General features: G+C 37.2%; 4 protein-coding genes across 5 annotated transcripts; 3 read left to right on the forward strand and 1 right to left on the reverse strand.

The window, feature by feature from the left end:
* Positions 1 to 1,316: 1,316 nt before the first annotated feature.
* Positions 1,317 to 8,686, forward strand: LOC18590376 (pleiotropic drug resistance protein 2-like). Its single transcript, XM_018128274.2, has 20 exons — positions 1,317 to 1,821; positions 1,948 to 2,068; positions 2,285 to 2,373; positions 2,467 to 2,551; positions 2,631 to 2,921; positions 3,001 to 3,091; positions 3,189 to 4,089; positions 4,225 to 4,385; positions 4,568 to 4,671; positions 4,758 to 4,908; positions 4,995 to 5,075; positions 5,346 to 5,494; positions 5,601 to 5,933; positions 6,089 to 6,379; positions 6,479 to 6,562; positions 6,777 to 6,910; positions 7,016 to 7,243; positions 7,375 to 7,546; positions 7,694 to 7,948; positions 8,129 to 8,686. The coding sequence occupies exons 1-20, from the start codon at positions 1,454 to 1,456 to the stop codon at positions 8,396 to 8,398; spliced, it is 4,359 nt and encodes a 1,452-aa protein (XP_017983763.2). The 5' UTR covers positions 1,317 to 1,453; the 3' UTR covers positions 8,399 to 8,686.
* Positions 8,687 to 9,001: 315 nt separating this feature from the next.
* Positions 9,002 to 13,920, reverse strand: LOC18590378 (uncharacterized). 2 transcript variants are annotated; one of them, XM_088809526.1, is made up of 3 exons: positions 11,274 to 13,920; positions 10,284 to 10,592; positions 9,002 to 9,738 (listed from the first exon to the last, which is right to left on the reverse strand). In XM_088809526.1, exons 1-3 carry the CDS (start codon positions 13,735 to 13,737, stop codon positions 9,392 to 9,394), a joined length of 3,120 nt encoding a protein of 1,039 aa, XP_088665652.1. In that variant the 5' UTR covers positions 13,738 to 13,920; the 3' UTR covers positions 9,002 to 9,391. The 2 variants fall into 2 exon arrangements, with proteins under 2 accessions (XP_088665652.1, XP_088665651.1); XM_088809525.1 differs by lacking the exon at positions 9,002 to 9,738 and having other exon boundaries at positions 10,399 to 10,580; positions 11,273 to 13,920.
* Positions 13,921 to 16,407: 2,487 nt separating this feature from the next.
* Positions 16,408 to 18,257, forward strand: LOC18590379 (RAB6-interacting golgin (DUF662)). Its single transcript, XM_007015859.3, has 4 exons — positions 16,408 to 16,801; positions 17,263 to 17,373; positions 17,646 to 17,726; positions 17,856 to 18,257. The coding sequence occupies exons 1-4, from the start codon at positions 16,550 to 16,552 to the stop codon at positions 17,928 to 17,930; spliced, it is 519 nt and encodes a 172-aa protein (XP_007015921.3). The 5' UTR covers positions 16,408 to 16,549; the 3' UTR covers positions 17,931 to 18,257.
* Positions 18,258 to 20,793: 2,536 nt separating this feature from the next.
* On the forward strand, positions 20,794 to 21,836 carry LOC18590380 (protein LURP-one-related 8-like). Its single transcript, XM_007015860.3, has 2 exons — positions 20,794 to 21,212; positions 21,368 to 21,836. Exons 1-2 carry the CDS (start codon positions 20,943 to 20,945, stop codon positions 21,743 to 21,745), a joined length of 648 nt encoding a protein of 215 aa, XP_007015922.1. The 5' UTR covers positions 20,794 to 20,942; the 3' UTR covers positions 21,746 to 21,836.
* Positions 21,837 to 24,514: the final 2,678 nt, after the last annotated feature.

A 24,514-nucleotide genomic window follows, 5' to 3' on the forward strand; every position in this document is an offset into this window, starting at 1 on the left:
ACAGGGATGACCTCTGGATCATATATAGAAAGGCTGAAGCCCTTTGCTTTGATTTCTCTTTCCGGTCAATGAAAAAGGTAAGAAAAACAAGAGGTAAATAGAGAAGGGATTGTCATGGGATTATGTTAATTAGAAGGGATTGTTGACAAAAGATAAGTTAATGATAAGGCAAATATGGAATTAAGCAAACCTGAGTCAACTGTCCCTATAAACTTCAAAGAAGATGGTCTTTTCTGAGTTCTTTTATATGAAAGATGGCCTATAAAGTTTAAAGAATATGCCTCGTGACTGAACCACAACCTGTAAAGGAAGCACAACCCTGTCAAGACTGATATCATTTCTTAAAAATAATCTTCATATTTGATGATGATCTTAAAAGGTTGTGTCCCTTCCTTGTAATCTTTTGTTTAATTTTTCTATTTTGGGATGCAATTGTTGCAGAATTAGGAACAATGACTAACATTTTGTCAAGATATTTAGGCAAAGTTGTGTGAAAGGCTGATGACTATCAATTAAGATACACATTAACCGGATGCAAAACGTATGGAAAATTTTCAACTTGAAGAATAATGCAACGGAAAACAAGAGAAAAAATCCAACTGTAGAGCTAATAATTTTCATGGCAGTTGACTTTCTAGAAGCGGTAGAAAGTATATTGAAACGCTTTAAAAGTCTCTCCTTTCATACCAACAGAAATGACTCAAAGGAGGGAGGGCTATGCAGCAATTTTCTAGGAATTTTCTCCTTCTCAGTTCGGCAAAGTGGGTCCACAACTGGCTGGGACATGCAAACTTTTTGTGGAGGCTTCATTGTTAAAATGAAGGTAAGATAATATTAAACAAGTCGAAATGGATGGTACTTTACAGTTGCTTAGTTAAAGTCTCAAACAAGAATTTACTGTCATAACTACCAGAATTTTACTTTATAATTTGTCCTCCAATAGAAGCATCCTCGTCCAGGGAATTTTCTTCGACTTTGGTCAGCAAAACAGAAGTATGCCATAGAAGACTTACTGTTTTTTTGGCCGTCGGCCCCTCAGTTTGCTAATGTCCCGCCTTGATCATACGTGTTTGTTAGTTAAATCATGCTAAAAATGCAAAGCACAGTTTAACACGTTGAACTTTCAACAAAAATTTAAAGCTGAGACATTGGAAAATATGGGAATAACTTCCAGTAGTCAATTTTGACCAACAACAACATTGAAAGAGAAAGAGAAAGAGAAATTTCGTGTCAAGTGCAATATTTTTTTCTCTTAATCTTCAAACTCCATATAAAGGAACTTGCTATATCACTCTTTTTAGCATTTTTCTCTTCAGAGAGCCGGGATATCCTGGTTTCATCAAACGTTGCATACTGGCCTATAACACTCTTCGGAGAATCATTTAATTTTTTTCATTGCATATTCTTGCTATAATATATTTGTTGGTAAAAGAACGTTAGCAAAGTTGCAAACATGGCGGCTTCGTTGGCCGGAGAAGACTTGTCGAGGCAGACGAGTACGAGTAGCAGGAGAAGCTGGCGTGCTTCGAGTGTTAGGGAGATGTTTAATGCACCAGACGTGTTTCAAAGGAGCAGTAGGCAGCAAGAGGTTAATGATGAAGAGGAGTTAAGATGGGCTGCAATAGAGAGGTTGCCAACTTATGACAGGCTGAGGAAAGGGATGCTGATGCAGGTCACCAGCAACGGTAATGTTGTGCGTGATGAGGTTGATGTTACAAAGCTTGGACCACAAGCCAAGAAACAGTTGATGGAGAGTATACTTAAGGTTGTTGAGGATGATAATGAGAGGTTCTTGACGAGATTGAGGAGTAGAACTGACAGGTTAATACAAATTCTTTTTTTTCTTTATAGAATGCCCTTTTTTTTTGTACATATGTAAGAGAATGGAAGGAAATGAAAGGAATGTTGAGTTTGAATCTTGCAACTTGTATGTTTTGGTGGACACAGGGTGGGAATTGAAGTCCCTAAGATTGAAGTTAGATTTCAGAATTTATCAGTCGAAGGAGATGCTTTTGTTGGGACTAGAGCACTTCCAACTTTGTTGAATACCACATTAAATGCAATCGAGGTACTAATCTTTTGTTTCTTAATCAAATTCCATATTGATGAACTTTCAGATCTTGGAAATGGGTAAAGAAAAGCATAACTGAGTGCCTTGTCTTTATTATCAAACTGATATCGACATAATCGAGAGCATGTGATCTTTGTGGTTTCCATATCATATAATATCCAAGTTTCGAAGATTCTGAATATTAATTGTTGTTTCAATTTCAAACATGAGTAGGCAATTCTAGGATATGTTGGACTCTCCCCTTCAAAGAAAAGGGTTGTCAAGATCCTTCACGGCGTGAGTGGAGTACTAAAACCATCGAGGTACATTCTTACAAATAAAATCTTAATGGATAAATGCTATGTCTTGCTTGGAACTGATTTCACATGATTTAATTGTTGTGTTTTTTACTTTAGGATGACACTACTTCTTGGGCCTCCTGCCGCCGGAAAAACAACACTGTTGCAAACACTTGCAGCGAAACCAAATGATGATCTAAGGGTTTGTTTCTGTTAGTCATGAATTCGTTTAACTTTTCTTTACCATCTCCACGTACTGATGGATTGTGGATAATAAACAGATAACTGGCAAAGTCACCTACTGTGGCCGTGAATTTTCGGAATTTATACCTCAGAGAACAAGTGCTTATATTAGCCAGCATGATCTTCACAATGGTGAGATGACTGTCCGTGAGACATTAGATTTCTCAGGACGGTGTTTGGGAGTGGGAACAAGGTATGAAATGTTGGCAGAGCTATCAAGAAGAGAGAAGGAAGCAGGCATTAAGCCGGATCCGGAGATTGATGCATTCATGAAAGCCACAGCAATGGCTGGCCAGGAAACTAGTTTGATTACTGACTACGTCCTCAAGGTTTTCGACTCTATTTTGATGTCATGTCTTTTCTCTTGATTCAATGAGCATACCTAATCATCTTATGGATTTGTAACAGATACTTGGACTGGATATATGCGCTGATATTTTGGTGGGAGATGATATGAGAAGAGGCATCTCAGGTGGACAAAAGAAGCGTGTAACAACTGGTATGTGTAAATGTTGCATCCGCAGTCATTATGAAGATGGATTAGTTTTGATAATGTTTTCTCAAAACCTTAAATTATACTGCTTGTCTGAGTGTAGGAGAAATGTTGGTTGGGCCAGCAAAAGCATTTTTTATGGATGAAATATCAACAGGGTTAGATAGTTCCACCACATTCCAAATTGTCAAGTTTATGAAGCAGATGGTCCATATTATGGACATAACCATGATCATTTCCCTCTTGCAACCTGCACCTGAGACATTCGATCTCTTCGATGAGGTTATCTTACTTTCTGAGGGTCAAATTGTCTACCAAGGACCTCGTGAGAACGTTCTTGAGTTCTTTGAATATATGGGATTCAAATGCCCCGAAAGGAAAGGGGTAGCAGACTTTCTGCAGGAAGTAACTTCCAAAAAGGACCAAGAACAATACTGGTTCCGAGAGAATCAACCGTATAGATATGTCTCGGTAACTGAATTTGCACAAACCTTCAACTCTTTTCACATTGGCCAACAACTTTCAGAAGTTCTTAGAGTTCCTTATGATAAATCGAAAACTCATCCAGCCGCTTTAGTGACTGAGAAGTATGGTATTTCCAACAGGGAACTCTTCAAGGCTTGCCTTTCCAGGGAATGGCTTCTAATGAAGCGCAACTCCTTTGTTTACATCTTCAAGGCTTTCCAGCTAACATTTATGGCAACAGTTGCCCTCACAGTGTTCTTCAGAACAGAAATGAAATCTGGTCAAATAGAGGATGCATCAAAATATTGGGGAGCATTGTTTTTCAGTCTGATTAACGTTATGTTTAATGGAATGGCCGAGCTGGCAATGACAGTTTTTAGGCTTCCTGTGTTCTTTAAGCAAAGGGATTTCATGTTCTACCCTGCATGGGCTTTTGCCCTGCCCATTTGGCTCACAAGAATTCCTGTCTCTCTGATTGAATCTGGAATTTGGATAATTCTTACTTATTACACGATTGGGTTTGCACCTGCTGCCAGTAGGTAAGTGAATATTTTACTTGCATGGTTCACTTTTTCAGCCTAATGATGCTTGATGGTATTCTAATCTCATAGTAGAATGCAATAATGCATCAAGCATGAGAGATTCAGCAGTTGACAGATTTACCACATGTACAGGTTCTTCAAGCAGTTATTAGCTTTCTTTGGTATTCATCAAGTGGCTCTCTCCCTCTTCCGTTTCATTGCAGCACTGGGCAGAACAGAGGTGGTTGCAAACACCTTTGGTTCCTTTACCTTGCTATTAGTATTTGTGCTGGGAGGTTTCATTGTAGCCAAAGGTGAAAAAATTGTTTTCCTGTTTAATTCATTTTATTTCCTTGTTAATTGGACTTTTGCATTTGATAATTTATGCATTCGTATTTTCAGGTCTTAATCTATACGTGGATAAGCAACTCGATTTTCTTGTCTCATTTATAGGATAATCTATGAAACTAAGATAAACCCCTTTTTCCTCATGCAGGTGACATTGAACCATGGATGATATGGGGTTATTATGTTTCGCCTATGATGTATGGTCAAAATGCCATTGCTATCAACGAGTTTCTTTCTGACAGATGGAGCACGGTACATCTCCTTACAGAAGCCTAAACTTTAGATTAAGAATCCTGGCTCAACCATATAAACTAAAGATCCCAATGTTTTTGGTGCAGCCTCACCTGAACTCCACTGTTGGAAAGACACTTCTCAAGGAAAGAGGCCTATACACCGAAGAACATTATTATTGGATTTGTGTTGGAGCACTTGCCGGGTTCTCTCTTCTGTTCAATGTTCTTTTCACTGCAGCACTCACATTTTTTAATCGTAAGTTCAAATTTCTTATTTACTAACTTGGTTCATGCAAAAGAAGCAATATACTGAACCCCTGCTTTCTTTTGACTCAATTTCAGCTCTAGGAGATTCTAAACCTGTAATCTCAGATGATGATTCAGAAAGCAATCAGAATAGGCATGTAACCTCCAATGCAGAAGGTTAGTAGTTTTATCAATATGAATCAATTTCAGAAGCTTGATTTTCCTCAATTAATTTTTAATAAAAGAATTTTTCAGAAACTGCTTGCTTTGCTTAATTGTTGTTAGCTAGTTAGGCATATGCCAAATATGAGTACACAGCATGCTTCCAAGCTCGAGAACACTGAGAAAAGAAATTATTGTTCTTCCGCTAATGTAGCATTTCTTTTCTATGTATGTTTTCCCATTGTAATAAGTGCTGATCCTGCAATGTTTAATTGTATTTTACAGGGATTGATATGCCAGTAAGAAATGCTCAGGCCAGTTCCGGCTCAATTGTTAGTGTTGCAAACAGTCAATCCAAAAAGGGAATGGTTTTGCCTTTCCAGCCCCTTTCACTTGCTTTCAACCATATAAATTACTATGTTGATATGCCAGCAGTGAGTTGCTCTCTTGAAGGATTAATATTTTCAGCATCTTTTTCACATATTTATTTAGATGCCTACGAACATCTAACGGAGTGATTTTTTTACTTTGAATTACCAGGAAATGAAGAGTCATGGGGTTGTAGAAAGTCGATTACAGCTGCTGAGAGATGTGAGTGGTGCTTTCAGGCCAGGTATTCTGACTGCATTGGTGGGTGTTAGTGGTGCTGGAAAGACGACCTTGATGGATGTCTTAGCCGGAAGAAAGACTGGTGGGTATATTGAAGGAAGTATAAGCATTTCAGGCTACCCAAAGAACCAAGCAACTTTTGCTCGTGTCAGTGGTTATTGTGAACAGAATGACATTCATTCGCCTCATGTTACCGTCTATGAATCACTGTTATACTCTGCCTGGTTGCGTCTAGCTTCAAGTGTGAAGAAGGAAACACGAGATGTATGCAATTCCTATGCAAACTTTTCTTCTATGTATATTGTTTTTTGTTTATTGTTTAAATCATTAATTTTTGTTTTATCATTATTACTAGATACTGTGAATTCCCTGGCTGGCCTCTTGGTTAATGCAACTAACCGTGCCATTCTTTTTTACAGATGTTTGTTGAGGAAGTAATGGAGTTGGTTGAGCTTAACCCATTGAGGAATGCTCTAGTTGGACTTCCAGGAGTGAATGGTCTTTCGACTGAGCAGAGAAAGAGGCTAACCATAGCCGTAGAGCTGGTTGCTAATCCTTCTATCATCTTCATGGATGAGCCAACATCAGGCCTTGATGCTAGAGCTGCTGCAATTGTTATGCGTACTGTGAGGAACACAGTGGATACAGGACGAACTGTCGTCTGCACAATTCATCAACCCAGTATTGATATTTTTGAGGCATTTGATGAGGTATTACTGAATTTCAAACCTGTATAATGTTCTCATACATGCCTTTCTGTAGGTCATTATTAATGAGCTATATGTTTGTGATAATTTTTCCATGTGCAGCTCTTGTTGATGAAAAGAGGAGGACAAGTGATATATGCCGGACCTCTTGGCCGCCATTCTCACAAACTTGTTGAATATTTTGAGGTGTGCTTTCTCTTTTCATTAGTGGACTTCTGTTTTGCTTTGAGCCTTAAAGCCAGAAGTTCTAGTGGTCAGGATTTATATTTGCACATCACTGCCCATGCCACTTTCTTCTGAAAATTCTTTTCTGTATTAAACATATATGTTAGGCCAAAAATATATTTGATATTTAATATTTTCAAATTCACAGTTTGGTTAACATCTAAAGTACGTGCAGGCTGTTCCAGGGGTTCCCAAGATCAAAGAAGGCTATAATCCTGCTACTTGGATGTTGGAAGTCAGCTCCACGGCAGTTGAGACACAGCTCAATGTTGATTTTGCTGACATTTACGCCAACTCTGACCTATACCAGTTAGTAGCACTAGACAAAATTGTTTCCAAATTACAAAGTCCTCACTAATCCTTAATTATCATTTGGAGATTGACCTTCTCATCACCTCGTTCTTACTTTCTCAGGAGAAATCAGGAACTCATCAATGAGCTTAGCACTCCACAACCTGGTTCCAAGGATCTTTACTTCCCCACTAAATATTCCCAGGACTTTGTAACGCAATGCAAGGCTTGTTTCTGGAAACAGTACTGGTCATACTGGAGGAACTCAGAGTATAATGCTGTCCGATTCTTCATGACAACTATGATTGGTATTTTATTCGGTGTCATCTTCTGGAACAAAGGAGAGAAATTGTAAGTCATTGAGTATCTTATATTGAGCCAATATTCCATACATGTCTTTCTTGCGTAAGTTTTTTGGAGCAGAGAAAAAGGACCCAACATTTTAATTCCTTCTTAAATGGCTATGTTTTTGCTGGTGACAGACAACAACAACAGGACCTGATGAATCTTCTAGGAGCTACCTACGCTGCTGTTCTTTTCCTAGGAGCTACCAATGCTACTTCTGTGCAGCCTGTAGTGTCAATTGAAAGGACGGTCTTCTACCGAGAAAGAGCAGCCGGGATGTACTCAGAATTGCCTTATGCATTTGCTCAGGTGAGACAGGAAATCAAATTATTCTGGTTGTTAAAGTTTCTATCCCTCTTATAAGCCTGTGTGCATCATTTTACAATATCAGGTGAATGTAAAAAGCTAGCTATTCTCTTTCTCACATCGATGTGTACTTTCTTTCTCTTCTGCCAGGTCGCCGTAGAGACAATTTATGTCGCATTCCAAACCATTATATATGCTCTTCTTCTGTTCTCGATGATCGGATTTGAATGGCAGGCAGACAAATTCTTCTATTTCTACTACTTCATATTCATGTGTTTCACCTACATGTCAATGTACGGGATGATGGTTGTTGCTATTACTCCTGGTCATCAAATTGCCGCAATTGTTTCATCCTTTTTGCTCAGTTTCTGGAACTTGTTCTCTGGTTTCCTCATCCCTAGACCGGTATGTACATTTCAGCACAATAACTCTTGTTGTCCAATGCCATTTATGACACAGTAGATAAAAATTTACCACTACAAATTTTCCAAAGACCATGAAGCAAGGTTGCATCAAATATTAGTCCCTAAACGTTTAGTTGTGATGGTTTCTAATATCTGAACCTTTCTTCGGAAATAAATGCAGCTAATCCCTGTGTGGTGGAGGTGGTATTACTGGGGTTCTCCAATTGCTTGGACAATCTATGGTCTTTTCACATCTCAAATTGGAGACAAGGACACCCCTCTCCAGCTCTCCAACGATGCAACAATGCCGGTGAATAAATTCCTAAAGGATAACTTGGGATTTGAGGAGGACTTTCTCAAATATATTGTCCTTGGCCATTTTGCTTGGGTCTTGGTATTCTTCTTCGTCTTCGCCTATGCCATTAAATGCTTTAACTTCCAAAGGAGATGAGAGAAGTTTAGTTGAATTGCGGACAACTCTTGGAATGTTAAGATGTATATATGAAATTGTTGATTTTGCAATGTTTTATATACATGGTAAGGGTGAAACAGAGAACTGTTGCCACTTTTCATTCAACATTCAAGTTTTTCATGGTAATTGCTAGTTATGCTCAGTAGGTTTTGGTGGGTTTGGGTCCCTCTTACGCTTCCTTTTGTGTTTTGTAGAATATATGATAGAAAATTCTTTCCCTGTAATATCTGCAAGTTTATAGCGAAAATGGTTGTCTTTACTCTTCTATTAGTTTTCCATCTAAATTTTTCCTTTTTTTACACCCAACTCTTTTGCCCTTCTCACTTCTCCTTTCTATCAGGTATAAACCAAAACAACATTGCTTTGCTTTTTTTTTTTTTTTTTCTGTTATTTATATTATTACGTTATACATTTTTATTTTAATTCCTTGTGAGCATATTTGTGTTACTATGGTATGTTTATTCCCTTTCTATGCCACCTTTGATTACTGGGGTGCATCATGCATGCAATCTGAACAAATTTTCAAGTTAAAAATGAATGAAAGTTACAAGCTTATGATCTTGAATCCAGCACAATGCAATCTGTTCCAGTAATATGAATGCTTGATATATTAAAGTTATTCTCTCTTGTCTACATTGTCTGGTAACATCAGCATAGAAGTTGATTAGCAAGGCAAACAATAAAACATACGTAGCTAATCTCAAAATAACTTGTACTGAATCTGTCATTTTCGATTCTCCCAGAGAGTAGTGAAAACAAACTCTCTACCAACTTACATTTCCTAGCACAGACCCTAACCTCTTAGCGGTGAACAAAAGAGGGAACTTCACATTCAAAACTGGAGTTGGTTTCATCATTAACAAAAGTGACAGCATGAGTTAGTAGGCCTGGACATATGCTTGTGTGCCCTTTGCAAAATCGCAAGAGAGAAAAGGTTCACCTAAGTATTTACTTGTATTTCCCTTAACTTTATCATTCAATGTTGAGAAGGGCATCAGCAGTGGCATAGATTTCCTTCTTGCTTTTAACTAAGGCACAACTCTTTGTCTCGAAATCAAGTTTATCCAAGTCACCTGCAATTCCCAAGTAGCCATATAGAACATCTTTGACCTTGTCTAGTGGCGCTTTCTTCGTTTCTCCACTGCTGCAATTGATTTGCTGGAATTCAGCCCTCCCATGTTTGTTCTCAGCATAAAGCTTGTGAAGTCTCTCTGCTTCTTTCAGCCCTGAAAAAGTTCCATGGAAGATCACGGTCATAATACTCTGATTTGCAGGTTTCCCGCGGCACACCTTGGATATTCCCCAGCCAAATCCCATGTCTGCAATTAAACAGAGGCAGGAAACAGAGAGGAAAAAACCAGCATACCATATAAAAACAAATATATCCTGCAAAAGCTTCCCCAACAATTTGGGGGTAATCCTGAAAGACAAGTTTTTTGTTAAGGGGAGAAGTATAAGTGAGTTTTGAAGCAGGAGATCCATATGACCTGCCAAATGACAAGCACACTGGTTCTGCATAAGGACCTAGAGTACACATCCTTCAAATTCTTTGTTGGACTTCTCAAGATAAAATCACAGTGATAAAGTAAAGAAACCAAATATTTGGTTTCTAAAATTACAATGAAGGAAAAAAATGATGAAATGTTAAAAAAACAAAGGTAGTACAAATCTGAACAATAATTTCCAGAATTATTTGTAAAGAAAAGAGTCGAATAAGAGCTGTGATGTAAAAAAATATTATTTGTCAAATGAGGACTGAGGACAGAAACCATGCACATGCAGCATCCACTACCAAAAAGGGTATTTTAAAATCAGTAAAACACAGTTATAGTGGCACCCACCATCATCATTAAGGTTAACTTACCTCTGAGAAATGCCTCAATCTCTTCAATACTTACTATAATCCGATGATCAGAATTAGTAGTTGCTATAGAACTATTGTGCAAGATAACAATTGGAGGCCAGATGACAAGATCCTCCTTCATAGCCAAGGCTTCAACATCAGGCAATGTCTTCTGCCTCCATAAACCATTGGAAGCTGCCACTGAGTTCCATCCCATCAAAAAACAGAGTGATTTGTGTAAACCCAAGTGGTTTGCTCTAAGCCCAACCATTCGAGATGTGAAGGCATGCGTTACCAAGCTTAGTGTGTTGACAAACTCTTCAGATTTACCGATAAAACATGAAAATCAACGATTCATTAAAGTAGCATGTTGAAACAAAAATCAGAAGACAGAAAACAATAAAAGCATCATTTCAACCAAGTTTAGTGGGAGTTAGAGGACAAAGAGTCAATACTTGTGTCGAATCATGTAAAAGGTTATTGACAAATCAGATGCATAAAAATAAAATGACAATAATTTTTAGTACTGCATTAATAGACACATGTCCCTACATCTGTAATATGCCCACGAAAAGAAATCATTCTAATCTGCATTTAAGCAGATCATAAAGTTATAAAAGACTTCTAAAGCTCAAATAAGGAAAGATTAGGGGTATTACGTTAGCTACTAAAGCAGCGGCATTGAGAAATTTATGCTATAGATAGATTCTTTCCCAAAGGGTAGTACTCCTAAATGAGGGCACTATCCTAAGTCCAAAGAGATGTGCATACAGTGAAACACGTAGCTCAAAATAAATACATATAACCAAGAAATTTGCTCAAGAGAGCTCCCAAGGAAATGTGTTAGAAGGTCAAATGATAAACTTGGTTCTGAGAGTGAGAGACACACGTCATTAAGACTGCTACTTAACCACTTAACCTATATATTATTCTATTGATCATGGAATAAACAGTAAATTAAATTCAATGAGGCTCTCTTCGAAAACAAATACTGACGATATGTAACATACCTGCCACATACACAGCACTTTAAGGTACCAGCTTCTCCTTTCTCTCTGTATTTCCTTCTTTGAGCCGGGTTCTCATTCAATATTTTTACAAATTTAACAAAAGCACCATGTATTTGCTGCTCGAACTCCTCAGAGTCCTCAGGTGGCTCAGTCCTTCCCCGTTTCAAATGACGCAAATCAACATCTCGAGCTTGAACCCCTTCAGGAAAATCATTAACATTTTCCTGCAGGAGCTTCCTCATTTTATGTCTTTCAACCCGAGGCATATAATTTGGATTATGAACATGACAAGGTGGTCCCAAACGCTGCTTTATACTTTTCCTAGTAGAAGGATATGGATTATGACCATGACAAGGCGGCCCCAAACGCTGCTTTACACTTTTCCTATTAGAAGGATGTGCAAATTCTTGCGTATGAGGAGAGGAAAATTGATAGTCACAGTCAATAACGTTCCTTTGACTTGGCAACTCATCAAGCAGAGTAGCCCTCTCATCTTGGGGGCGCTCAGATCCTGAATTTCTTAGCAATAATTTTTGCTCGAAATCTTCATCACTCCATTGTTCACCTCCATATCCAATATCAAGAATCTCATCATCTGAGGCATCCGAAGTTCGGGATATTCGACTCTCTGTAATCTTTCTTAGGTCAATAATACGTTTCTTAGGATGTGTCTTCGAAGACCGGCTATTGATGCGTATCTCCTCTGTTACTGAAATCTGCTCAGTTCTGCCTTCTGTTGTATGTACATAATCATCCTGCTTTGGCAGGGAATTGCTTTCCAAGGCACAATCTTGTTGCAACTGCAGACTTTCACCGTTAAAATTAGCTCCCTTTTGGTCCCGAGGATGATTCATCCTTGAAGCCTTAGTTTCATTTTCTTTCTCCATCACAAGTGATTCTCCACTTAAACCAAAATAAGCCCGAGGTAAAGAATGACCACCATCTTCTTGCGGTTCCTGCTTTTCACCATGCAAAGGCGCTTCCTTTCGTTTATGAGGATGCTTCATCCTAATACCCAGAAGCTCATTTTCCGGCTGCCTCTCCTGTGATTCAACATTAAAATCAAGATAATGTTGAGATAAAGAATGGCCGTAATCTTCTGTTAAGCCCTGGCTTTCACCAGTCAAAAGCGCCTTCTTTTGGGCCTGAGGACGATTCCTCCTAGGACTGAAAGCATCATTTGTTTGCTCCATTACATGTGATTCTCTGCCAAAATTAAGATAATTTTGAGGTAAAGAATAGCCAAAATCTTCTGGCAACTCCTGCCTTTTACCGAGAAAAGGAGCTGTCTTTTGGCTTTGCTGACAATTCATACTAGAAACCAAATCCTCATTTTCTTGCTCCATCTCATGTGATTTTTCAGTTAAATGAACATAATATTGAAACTGCTGGCTTTTACCATTAAAACCCGCTCCATTTTGGCTCTGAGCATGATTCATCCTACAACCCAGAACCTCATTTTCTTGCTCCGTCTCATTCCCATGTGACTTTTCTTTTAAGTCAGGATAAATTTGAGGTAAAAGATGACCACAATCTTCTTCAAACTGCTCCCTTGCACCATGGAAAAAAGCTCCGTTTGCGCTCTGAGAATGATTCATCCTAAAGCCCACAACGTCCTCTCCTTGCCCACTAAAACCCAGATATCGTTGAGTAAAAGCATGACGGCTACAATCTTCTCTAGGCTGATGCCTTTCCCCATGCAAACCTTCTCCCTTTTGTCCTGTCATATACTGTTGAGGTAAAGAAAAACGTCGGTCCAACTCCAATGGCCTGTTTTCCCCTGCAGCATCAATTTTATCGATAATAGAATCGACAAGACTGGCTCCGGATCTCACCCTCTCCATCTTTCTATATGCAAGTTCAGTAACTCTCTCAGTTTTCCTAATCCTATTCCTAGCCATTTCAGCTATCACAGATGGAGAATCAAAACCCAATTTTTCCCCACTAAAACCAACCGCCTCATTTGTCACTCCCCTGTTTCCAACCTCTGGATACCAAAAATCTTCGCCATTGTAGCTAAAACCAGACTCCATTTCCTTCAAAGGTGGTGGCTTTGAATCAATGAACCGGTTTTCTTCTGTTAAAACAATCCCCATTGGACTCATCGAATAAGTTCTCGTGGTTCTCTCATTCCGCACGGCTAGTTCCTGCTTAGAAGTCGTCGCCGCCGCCACCGCCTTCCCGGAATTATCGGGTAAAAGATGGTCCCACTGGAACTTGGTGGAGGTTGACTGTCCTTGCCGCCGCAATGATTCGTTAAACTCCGACAGTTTTTTCGCGCAGATTTCTCTGTCATCGTCTGCATGGTTACTCTTCTTGCCCCGTTGTTGATCCTCCAACCCAGATAACCGCTCCGCCTCGGACAGTTTCGAACCCGAAGACCGGTCTCGAATTCGCGAACGACGCGGAGGAGACCGGGCTCTGGTCTTTGAATATGTTGAGTCCCTTCTCGTCGACGAGGACATGAATAAAAAGAGAAAAAAAATCGTGGACCAAACAGCGCGTAGAAAACCTAGGAGACAACAAAAGAAACCTTAATGTAGAAGCGGGAAAGTTGGAGAATTCAAAACGGAAGGGTTTATGGAAAAGAAAAGAAGAAAAAAGGACTTAAGCTTTCAAGGGAAAAGTTACAACTCTGCAGTCTAAAACCGTAGGGAAAGCAGAGGCAGGAGATATAGGAAGTCATAAAATTTTGGAGACGCTTGTGGAGCACGCCACGGAGTTTGGGCGCGGAATCAGGTGTGAAATTTGGGTGTCAATGGAGGTAAAATTATGTAACACGTGGCACGTTTACTATTCTGTGAAGTAAATAAATTCAGTAAATCTTTTACTTGGATAATTAGTTATCCTATCTCCATTAGATCATTTGAATGTAGGTTATTCTCTCATAAATCAAAATTTTAATTTTTTATTAAATTATCGAACGTATATTTGTCGTAATATAATGTATAGTGTCTATATATATTAATAAATTAACTGATACCATCTCGTTTATAAATAAATTTAAATTTAAATTTTTTAAAAAATATATTCAAAATTTTTATAAATTTATGATATGATATTCTATTATATAATGACAATTTATAAATTTATATACTAACAATACTTTAAATATAACTCTTTGATTCTCCTTAAATGTATTCTCTAATTTTTTTATATATATATACATATAAACTTCCTTTCATTTAAAAGAATATCAACCAACAAAAATTTGCCATCCATCCTACCAAACAAAACCAAAATATAAAAAAAAATCTAGATTTTTCAAATGAGAACAAAAACCAAATTGGAATTAAATTAGTACCTATATTGGCACAAAAAGCATTACTTATAAAAAAAAAAAAACTCATAATTTAAGATTTTGACTTTTAACCTTAAGAAAAGATTATAAAGATTTAATAATAATTCGTAAAATTCTTTATTTATCAAAAGAAGTTAAAGATGAAACATGAGAAATAACTATAAAAAGAAAATACTGAAATCATTTTTAGTTTCCCTCTCTCTCTCATTTGAATTTTTCAATTTTTTTTTATTTTAAATTACTTATTCGAGAAAACTAAGCGAATCCTTGACTTGAAATGATTCCACCTGGGGGCCCAACAAGGCAATAGTGGGCCAGTCAGCCCGCCCTAACTCTGACCAAGTCCAACCTAAGCATTTTCCTAAAGGGGCTTTAGAGTTTATACCTACGACATACCCCAAAAAGCTGAACTGGTAAAGGCCAAAGGGCCTAGATTTTGAGTACATTAACTGACCAAACTGGCCTGTCATTCTACTATGCAAAAAAGATTAAATAAATAAATCAAAAATCAAGACATTATGCCCCCCTAAACCAAATTAAAGCACAAAGCAAAGCATATGATTCTGACATTTTGCCACACCCCAACCTTAACCCAAATCTTTTGACATTTGCAGAAATTTAGTGAAAGGATTTTGAAATTGGAATCTATACTAGAAAAACCCTTGTGGGGGCTTAGCAGCAAATTGGTTTCTGCAAGGTCAAGAAAAGAATCTATCCTATTTATGCACCATAACAATTTATCAACTGTTTTAGAAGGTCAGCAATTAGGCAATATAGATTATATATTAAACCCATACTTGTATCAAGTAAATCAACAATGAACAGTATTTTCCAGACCAGTGCATTCAAGCCTACAATTCAGATATCACACCAGTGAATTTGACATGAAATAATGAGCATATGGTGTCATTGTACTCAATGTATTTCCCCAACATCTCCAACATTAGCCTTTCAACCTCTTACCTGCTCATCCTAGAGTGAAATCAGAAAGGAAAACCCAGAAGATTAAAAGTAAAGATTTTGTTTTTTGTTTTTCTAAAAGAAGTCCAAGCTGGAAGGGTAATGATATTATGTATAATAAGGGCAGCTAGGCTGCTGCCAATCTCTCCTACTCTGTCTTGTCTCTTAAGGCTTTCCCCCCATGTCTTGTGTAAGGTGACCACTTGTTGTCCACTCCTCAGAAAAGACTTCTGCTCCAAGCACTCCTCTTCAAGGAAAAAGAAGATTTACCAATACTCCTTAGGACCTTTCAACCAATATATATCAGTTTAAATGATAGCAATATTATTATATATAATTTACATTTTGGAATGTGAGAAAATGATTTGTACACCAATAATTATATATTTCTTCATATAGACACTAGCTGGTGGTAAGTTTTACATACTTCATCTGTATTTTTTATCCATAAATGTTTAAAACATTGGTGCACAAGTGAGAAGAAAAGCTGTAGTTAACTGAACTTGTCAATAGACCAACTTAAGCAAATAGCTAGCTTACCAAAGGAGGCCCACGATCCATCTAGATCCTCCTCTAATCCAAGCTTAAAAAATTTACAATTGGAAAGAAGGTGCACAAGGATGTATTCTACAATATGGGATTGCTGATAACTTACATCTAAGCTAAAATTTGAATACAAAAAAATAAATTTACTGAAGTTAATTAAGTGGGGGTTAAAGTGAAGATGGAAAGAACATTTGATTAAAGTCTTTGTTCAAGAAAGGTGAGAAATCCTCTCTAACTTCATGATTATAAAGTGAGCAGACATTTTGGTCATTTTGTATCTTTTATAATTCTAATTTGTTTTGTGTTAAAGTAAGCTAGTTGGTTTCATACCTTTAAAGCCAGCCTTGCATATAACAACCTATTGCAGGGGAAAGAGAGCCATCATTCTAAAGAAAAAGAGCAAGGAAAAGAGAGGGGTAAAAGAGAATTGCAGGAAGAAAAGAAGGGTGAGGGTGTGCAAGGAGTCATCAATGGCAACACCAAAGCAGATATGGGAGCAACAGCAATCGCAGATGCAGCGAGTAAAGAACTCGGGAATTAACAGTGGCAATGGGAGTCCGATAAAAGATGACAAGGAAGAGGAGATGGCGAAATCTGCATTGGCATCGTTTCGAGCAAAAGAAGAAGAGATTGAGAGAAAGAAGATGGAGGTGAGGGACAAGGTTCAGGCTTACATGGGACGCGTCGAAGAAGCAACTAGGCGGTTGGCTGACATTCGAGAAGTAAGTCCTGAGAAAAAACAAAAAAATAAAAGTATCGGATCATGGTTTGGCAACTCGAATGAGATCATATGTAGCATCATCTTGTATATATTTACTCTGGCCTAAAAGAGAAGCAGTTTTAACGAAAAACAGTAAATCTTTATGATATTATACAACATGACATTTTGTTTTAGAACATGGAGAAATCTGAACAGAAACAACATCCCATAATGTTGTTCTTGATTTAGCTCTAGGATACTTTTGTTTAATTTCTGAAAAAGAGTGAAGCAGTACAGCTAAGTTGGCTCAAATGGTTGTTTTTGATCATTAATTCATCTCTTCTTTTACTACTTCTAAGAAGGTTTCGAGAGTAGAATTATAGTATCTATAAACTCAATCTTCCTTTTATATGGTACATGTTATTGCACTATACTTGTTCATGCGACACATGGTGGATTCTTTGAATTGATAAAATCTTCCAGGAGCTTGATTCACTCATAGATCCAATGAGGAAGGAAGTTGCAAATGTGCGCAAGAAGATAGATACCGTTAACCGGGAGCTGAAACCATTGGGACAGAGCTGCCAGAAGAAGGTGAAAAATATTGTATTCATTATGAACTATTACACTGTGTATCAAATGGCAATAGAGGGCTTAGTTAGTAATAATTTTGATTATTATTGGTATAACCTCTCATCATTTGATGCAACCAAATGGACATCTAAATGCTTCTTGAAGCTGAAAATTTACATGTTCTATTTCTGCAATTTTTGTTATCATTTTATCAGAACAGCATGACAGTTCAATATATATATTCAAGTAGTTATAGTTGGTGCCTAGCCCCTCAAGAGTTTTGGTAATCACAGGAAAGAGAATACAAAGAAGCCCTTGAAGCCTTCAATGATAAGAATAAGGAGAAAGCTCAACTAGTTAGCAAATTAATGGAGGTGAATATTTGTTCTGCTTAACGGTTCAATAGGAGTATTAATTTACTTTGATCAAATCTTGCTATGGCAATTTCTAATTAACACATTTCTTTTCCTTTTTTTTTTCCTTTCTGTCAAATGCTGGTTTAGCTGGTGAGTGAAAGTGAAAAATTGAGGATGACGAAGCTGGATGAGCTGAGCAAAAATATCGAAACCCTTCGCTAAATTGTGCTGACTACAACAACATGATCTGCTTTGTGTGCTGTAATTAGACCCAGTTTTCTGATGTTTGGTACATTTGTTGTTTCTGTCCATGTTTTCACTGGCTCTTCATGGGAAGTTTTCTGATCTAGGAAAGTAGTCACTGAGCAGGTTTGTCACTAAACAGGTTAACTTTCTTGTACTGAATGTATGGATATGCTTGCTCAGCCACCATTGCATAGTGAATTGCTTCTGTGTTTGTCAGTAAGCCACCTACCTAACTCAAAAAAGTGATGTGCCACCATAAAAATTTGGTCAATAATTTGAAGAATTCGATTCCAGTTTATCCCACTAAGAGGTCAGAACTTGCAACTAAGTCCATATTTTGATTCATCCAGTTCCTAAACCATTTGTGGCTTGTTTTGCTGTTACATTTTGTCCAGTAAAGATCTGGTTGCATTAGTGTCAAGATAAAGTAAAACCTGCCAAACAGGGAAGAGGAAATCATAATCTGAGTTACAAAATTCCTGATTCTTCATTACCATCTCTCTAATGCCTAGACACGAATCCCAGACCTGCCACCAGGTTGCAAGGCCATTACTCATTAGCCAGTCAAGACATAAAATGAAGGTTTTCGGCTATTTGCTTTAACAAGGAACATTTCAATGCTTTTTTTCTTTAATATTTTCCCAATTCTGAGAATATTATTTCTTGACAGAGACCACCAAGCTAACTTATGTAATGGCATTATATATGTGCTGCATCTTTTCCAAAAGAGCAAAACTCCAATGATTCTAATACTATATGCCAACTTGTAACAATACACCATGCAGCAAGTTGTTTTAGGTAACCAGTCACCAAAAACCTCTCTCCAGTGCATATGTTTCTTGTTAGGTCAGCTAAGTTGCTTTGATTATTAATTAATCAATCTCTTTGACTCCTGTCCGGTGGTTTAATCCCACAAGGCCCTGTTCACTGTTTCTTTACAGACTCAGAATGGAAGGAGAAAAAGCACCCTACTTACTCCTAAGGCTTCCTTATCAAGTAAAATTCTTAAACAGCCATGTGCTTATATCTCCACTCCATAACCATATCTGAACGCAGAAGCTTTTTTTTTTTTTTTTAATTTAGATTTTACAGAAACACGACTGGCTTTGTGCATCAGAGTTGATCAAAATGCAGAGGAGAATGTACACACGTTTACTCTAAAGCAGCTATATGCCAAGTTATGGTGATGCAAAGATTTGTTTTTTTATTATACTCAAATTGCTTCAATACTAAATAAGCATAACACTTAAAAAAAGTATTCAATTGTTTAAAAACATTTAAATAAGTTTGTACTTTTTTATTATATTCAATTAAATTTATAAATATATATTGAATAGCAAAAGGAATTTATTAATAAGATAGAGTCCCACACTAGGAAGACTCTACTTGAAAAAAAATCAAAGTAGAACAAACAAATTTTTATATTTTTATTATGAATCAAATAAGTATTTATAATTAACAATTAATTAACTATTATTAGTTAAAACGTCATTTGTTATTTGATATCACATGATATTGATAAAACATGTTAATATATTATAATGAATAATAACATGGTATATTAATATTACATAATTACATGATCATGTAGTATTTTTACTCTTTACATAAACACCACTTGATATAAAAATGATTTGTGATATTTTAATTAGTGATACTTAATTAATTATTAATTATAAAGTTTATTTAACGTAAAATAAAAGTATAAAGATTTTGATTAAATATAATAAAAAATAAAAATTTATTTATATATTTTTAAATAATTTAAATTTTTAAAAAATATTATACCTATGAAATACGTATGTTACTCTAACTCTGAGAATGAGTTATGAATATGAATTTTCAATTTGTTTTTAAAATTCTTTTATATATTTAAAGAATCAAACTTTCATTCTTATATCATGTGTTAAATGCGAATACTCTAAAAAAATAAAAAGGCGAAACAACATAAAAAAATACTATAACTTTCTTGTAGTGTCCATGTCTGACAATATGGATATGAATCTCAACTTGTATGAACATGGGCCTTGGCCCAAATGGCTCGTCCACCCCCAAAGAGGGTGGAAATCCTTGTAGCACTGGGGTTCAGCCTTCTATGATTTGAGGCATCGTCCCTCCGCAAGGTTCGTACTAAATGATCCGAGACTGGAAGAAAAGAAAAATGTGCGTCGATGGTTTGAACTTTAAAATAAAAGAATCCACGTGTTTTTGTTCTGATAAATGGGGTTACTTCCCGAGAAAAAAGTGAAAGGGCCGTGTGTGCCAAAGTGTAAGAAACCTTATCTGTACGTACGTGTCTAAAAAAAAGGGCTCCATGGAGATAGAGGGAGTCGCACTCGCTCAAAGCCGTCCTGCCCCAATCACATACTAATAATAAGCTTAACAATAATATACTCGTGTTTTCTTTCAAAAAAAAAATAATATACTCGTGTTTACTAGTATTAAAATGTCAAGAAATGGTCAATGGAACATCGTCAGAAAAATATCTAGCGGAGAGCATTGAGCAGTCGACAAGTGTCCGCTCCTCGCCACCGCTAATTAGTTCTCAGCCACAAAATTTCGGCTTATTTAAGTTAATTAATATTAGCTGCCTTTGAAGTAAAGATAGGGTAGAGCTAATATTTTTTTTCCTGAATGCATCGATGGCTCGATGCCCATCATCCAATCCATCCCTTTCCCTTTCACTTTCTTCAACTATTTTCTTGGTCCAATCAAATGCTGGTTTAACGTCATTCGATGGTGGCGCACTCGTGGTAGACTTTTGTATCCAATTGGTGCGCCCCTTTTGTTCTCTCTCTTTCTGGTCTCCATCCTTTCCGCCCTTTATATATTATTAATGCTCTCTGCCTAACTCGCCCATACAAGCTCTCGCAAGGTTGGCTTCCTCTTTTGCCTTGGCCTTTTTTGCTCCTTTTTTTTTTCTGTCATTGTGTTACAGGAGTTGACTTGCAATCTCCGAGAGTTAAAAGGCTGGAACCTTTTACGCGAATGACAAGGGTTTATCCCAACGCTAGCTTTAACGCCGGCGGCGATGCCATCTCCGTGACGCCGCCTAAGCTGTTAGTAGCTGATGATCAGAAGAGGGAGGCAGTTCTAACCGTCTGGACAAAGTCGTTGCTTTTCAACTGTAACGGCTTCACGGTGTTTGATGGTAAAGGTGATTTGGTGTACAGGGTGGATAATTACATGGAAGGCAACAAGGGTGAGATCCTTCTCATGGATGCCACTGGCAAGCCTCTCCTCACCATCCGCCGCAAGGTACCTTGTTTTGTTTAAATCTAAATAAAGTAGGCATAGTTTGGCATTGGGGTTAGAATAAAGTTAGGATCGTGTGATTGCTTTTGTCGTTAAATTCATTAGTATATGATAAAATTAACCCAAGGATGCTGTTGTTTCAACGTCTATGTGATCAGAAAATGAGCCTGGGGGACAGCTGGCTGGTTTACGAGGGAGAAACCTCAGTGAATCCCCGACTTTCAGTCAGGAAATCGGTGAACATCCTAAACAGCAAGTGCTTGGCATACGTTAGCCCCGGCAGCACCAACAACCGAAACAACAACATCATGTACGAGATCGAGGGGTCGTATTCCCAACGATGCTGTGCCGTCTACGATGACAAGCGGCGGTTAGTAGCAGAGATCAAGCGGAAAGAGGCTGTCGGAGGAGTCGCCTTTGGAACCGACATCTTCCGCCTTATCGTTCAGCCTGACAACATCAGGACGGACTATGCCATGGCTCTCGTCATCCTTCTTGATCAAATGTTCGGATCCTCGAGGCGCCGCTCCACCTAACTCTTGCCTTGCTATGTTCTTCTGCGAAACACACACACACACACACTCTCTCTCTCTCTATATATATATAATCATAGCAACAATTTTCACATTCCAAGCATCATCATATTTGGTTCTATGACCTTCCCCACCGAATCGTTTACCTTTAACGAAAAAAATTAAATAAAAAAAAACAAGAAACTTGTTTTTGCTCTTGGAGGTTGGTTTTTTCGTTTTAGATAAAAAACCAAGCTCCCAGCGGGGATGTATATACATTCAACAGCAAAATAATTTTTCTGTTTTCTTTCCTGAAAGTGCTGTGGAGATCTGGGTTTTTCCTTCATATAGGACGATTGAAAAATAATACAGATCCAATTAAAGTTGCCTTTTCCCCTATTTATGTTTTATATTTTGCTCTGTCATGGCTGCAATTTTTCTTCTTTCTTTCACTCATATTTCTTAGAATTACAATCGTGATGGAATCTGTAGTCCATTGGAACCCATAGACACAAAGCACATTTTGGACCACACCATTCCACTTTTATTTCAGGACGATCTACCATAAGGAATCGAAAACGAATCCAAATTGAAAGCGAAAATTGTAAAGGAATGGAAATTAAAAGGAAACAAAAGCAAGCGAGGTCGGCAGTGAAGTTGACTTGAGACATGTTGCTGTGCTTGATCTTTCTCATTATTGCGTGACTTAGCTTAATTTTTTGGGATTTTTCATTCAAATTTAAGTCACCGGCCTTTCGTGGATTGTCACGTCACTTGGGCTAAAACTTCTATTTGAAAGAAAAAACCAAGAGGCGTTGCTTAATAAAATTGAAGAGAATAATAAGATGTAATATCTAAATATTTTTAAAATTATTTAAGAAAATTTATATAAATGATTATTATTTTATTATGTTTAATAGAATGTTTGTATTTTTATTTTGAACCAAATAAATATTTATTATTAACTGTTGACCAATTATTGTGATATGAAAATATAATCATTTAGTGTTAACGTGATATATTAATATATTATCAAGAATGATGATGTGGCATGAAAATATAATTATGTAGTATTTTTCACTTTTCACATTAGTATTACGTGAATATATAATAACAAGTATTATTTTGATTAATGATAATTAATCAAATATTAATTATAAAGATCTCTTGAAAAAAAAATTATAAGAGTTTATTTAACTCAAAATAAGAGTATAAGAGATTTGATTAAATGAATAATAAATGTTTATTTAAATTTTTTAAAATAATTAAGAGACTTTTCCCTATGTTGTGTTCGATAATAACATCTCGTTTGACTAACAAGAAAGAAGCAAAGCACACGGTATACGGATCTTGATTATCTTGGTATTCAGTAAGGAGCTTCAATTCTGTTACCTGTACAAAATTATGCTCAAAAAGCTAGACGAGCATGAACTCCTCATAATTTTTCACAGTTCCTAGATCCTGCTAGATGGCCTGGATGCCTTGCCAAAGCTTCTCCACTAACAAGGCTTTACTTGTACTTCTAAGACAAATTTTGTTCAAATAAAGGCTGCAAAATGTCCTGTATTCCTTACTTAACAAGCTGCAAAAGCTTCTCTCTCTGCTGCCACCTCTCTCTCGTTGCTCAATTCTTCAGCTTTGGTTCTTACCTTTTCCCCTTCTTTTAGAACAACTTCATAGATCACTCTTGCCACCTCCTCTCAGGAGTTTTCATTTTATCTTGGCACCTTCCATGTCTTACAATATTTGCTTGTGGTGTCCCTCGGATACCCCGACCATGCCTCTGTCCCTGATTCTCCTTACAAAAACATCTGATAAGGCATCATTAATTTACTTCCAAAGGAAATATATGCAACCCAAGGTGGTTTATTCTTGTTCAGCCATAGCATGACCGCCGCGTCATCATCTCCATATGCAGATTCTTGAACAAGAGTGCCAACAGGATTCATCTCCTCTCCCACTAATTCACGAAGATAAGCCACATACCTGGCTTTGTAGATCTTGGCTAGATCTATAACGGGTGAAATGTGTGGCCATGAGCTAACCAGGGTAACATGAGAATACTTGTTTTCTGTTGTGCTGTCGACATGAGTGATCTCTTTGGTAACTTTAACAAAAACAAGACAAGGATTTTAGGAACCTTTCGAGGCTCACTAGACTTTTTTATATACCAGTACAGTGCATGTGCCTATTACAGATGTGAGGGCTTTCCCAATAAAGAAAGTGATTACTACATACAGATATCAAGATCAGAATTAGTCAAAACTTTGGTAGTCTGATTTGTTTATATGGTCGAGGTGTAGCATTAATGGAGAATGGAGACAACCACTTAATTTTTAGTGACCTTGGACATTTTAAGAGTCAAATTATGAGCCTTCTGCTTGGCTGATTGTTTTGTTTGGAGCCTAGAATTTGCCAACTAGGTCTCAACTCTCAACTTATTTCAGAAAGGTTTACATGTCAGTCATCATCGTCCCAGAATACAGTTCTTGCTCAAGTTTGGCCTTTTTCATTTTCCTTCAGCTTTTCTTATGATCACTTCATTAGGATTAGAGAATTTGAATTTTCCGATTAACACAGGTACATTTTGGCGAAGATCAAAAGTGAATGATGTAAGACAAAGTTGAACTTTGGTTCTTAAATTATGAAAATATCAATTCATTGGATTAATTAATGTTAATTTTCATTCACCAAAGGCCACCGCAGAGAAATCTACTAGCTAGGCTTTCTAGAACAATAACAGCAGAACAAAGATATATCTGCAATCTAAGCAACTAACGATTTCTGGCTAAT

Source organism: Theobroma cacao, chromosome 9 (genome assembly GCF_053813885.1).
Source record: "Theobroma cacao isolate CCN51 chromosome 9, ASM5381388v1, whole genome shotgun sequence".
In the NCBI taxonomy this organism is placed as follows: domain Eukaryota; kingdom Viridiplantae; phylum Streptophyta; class Magnoliopsida; order Malvales; family Malvaceae; genus Theobroma; species Theobroma cacao.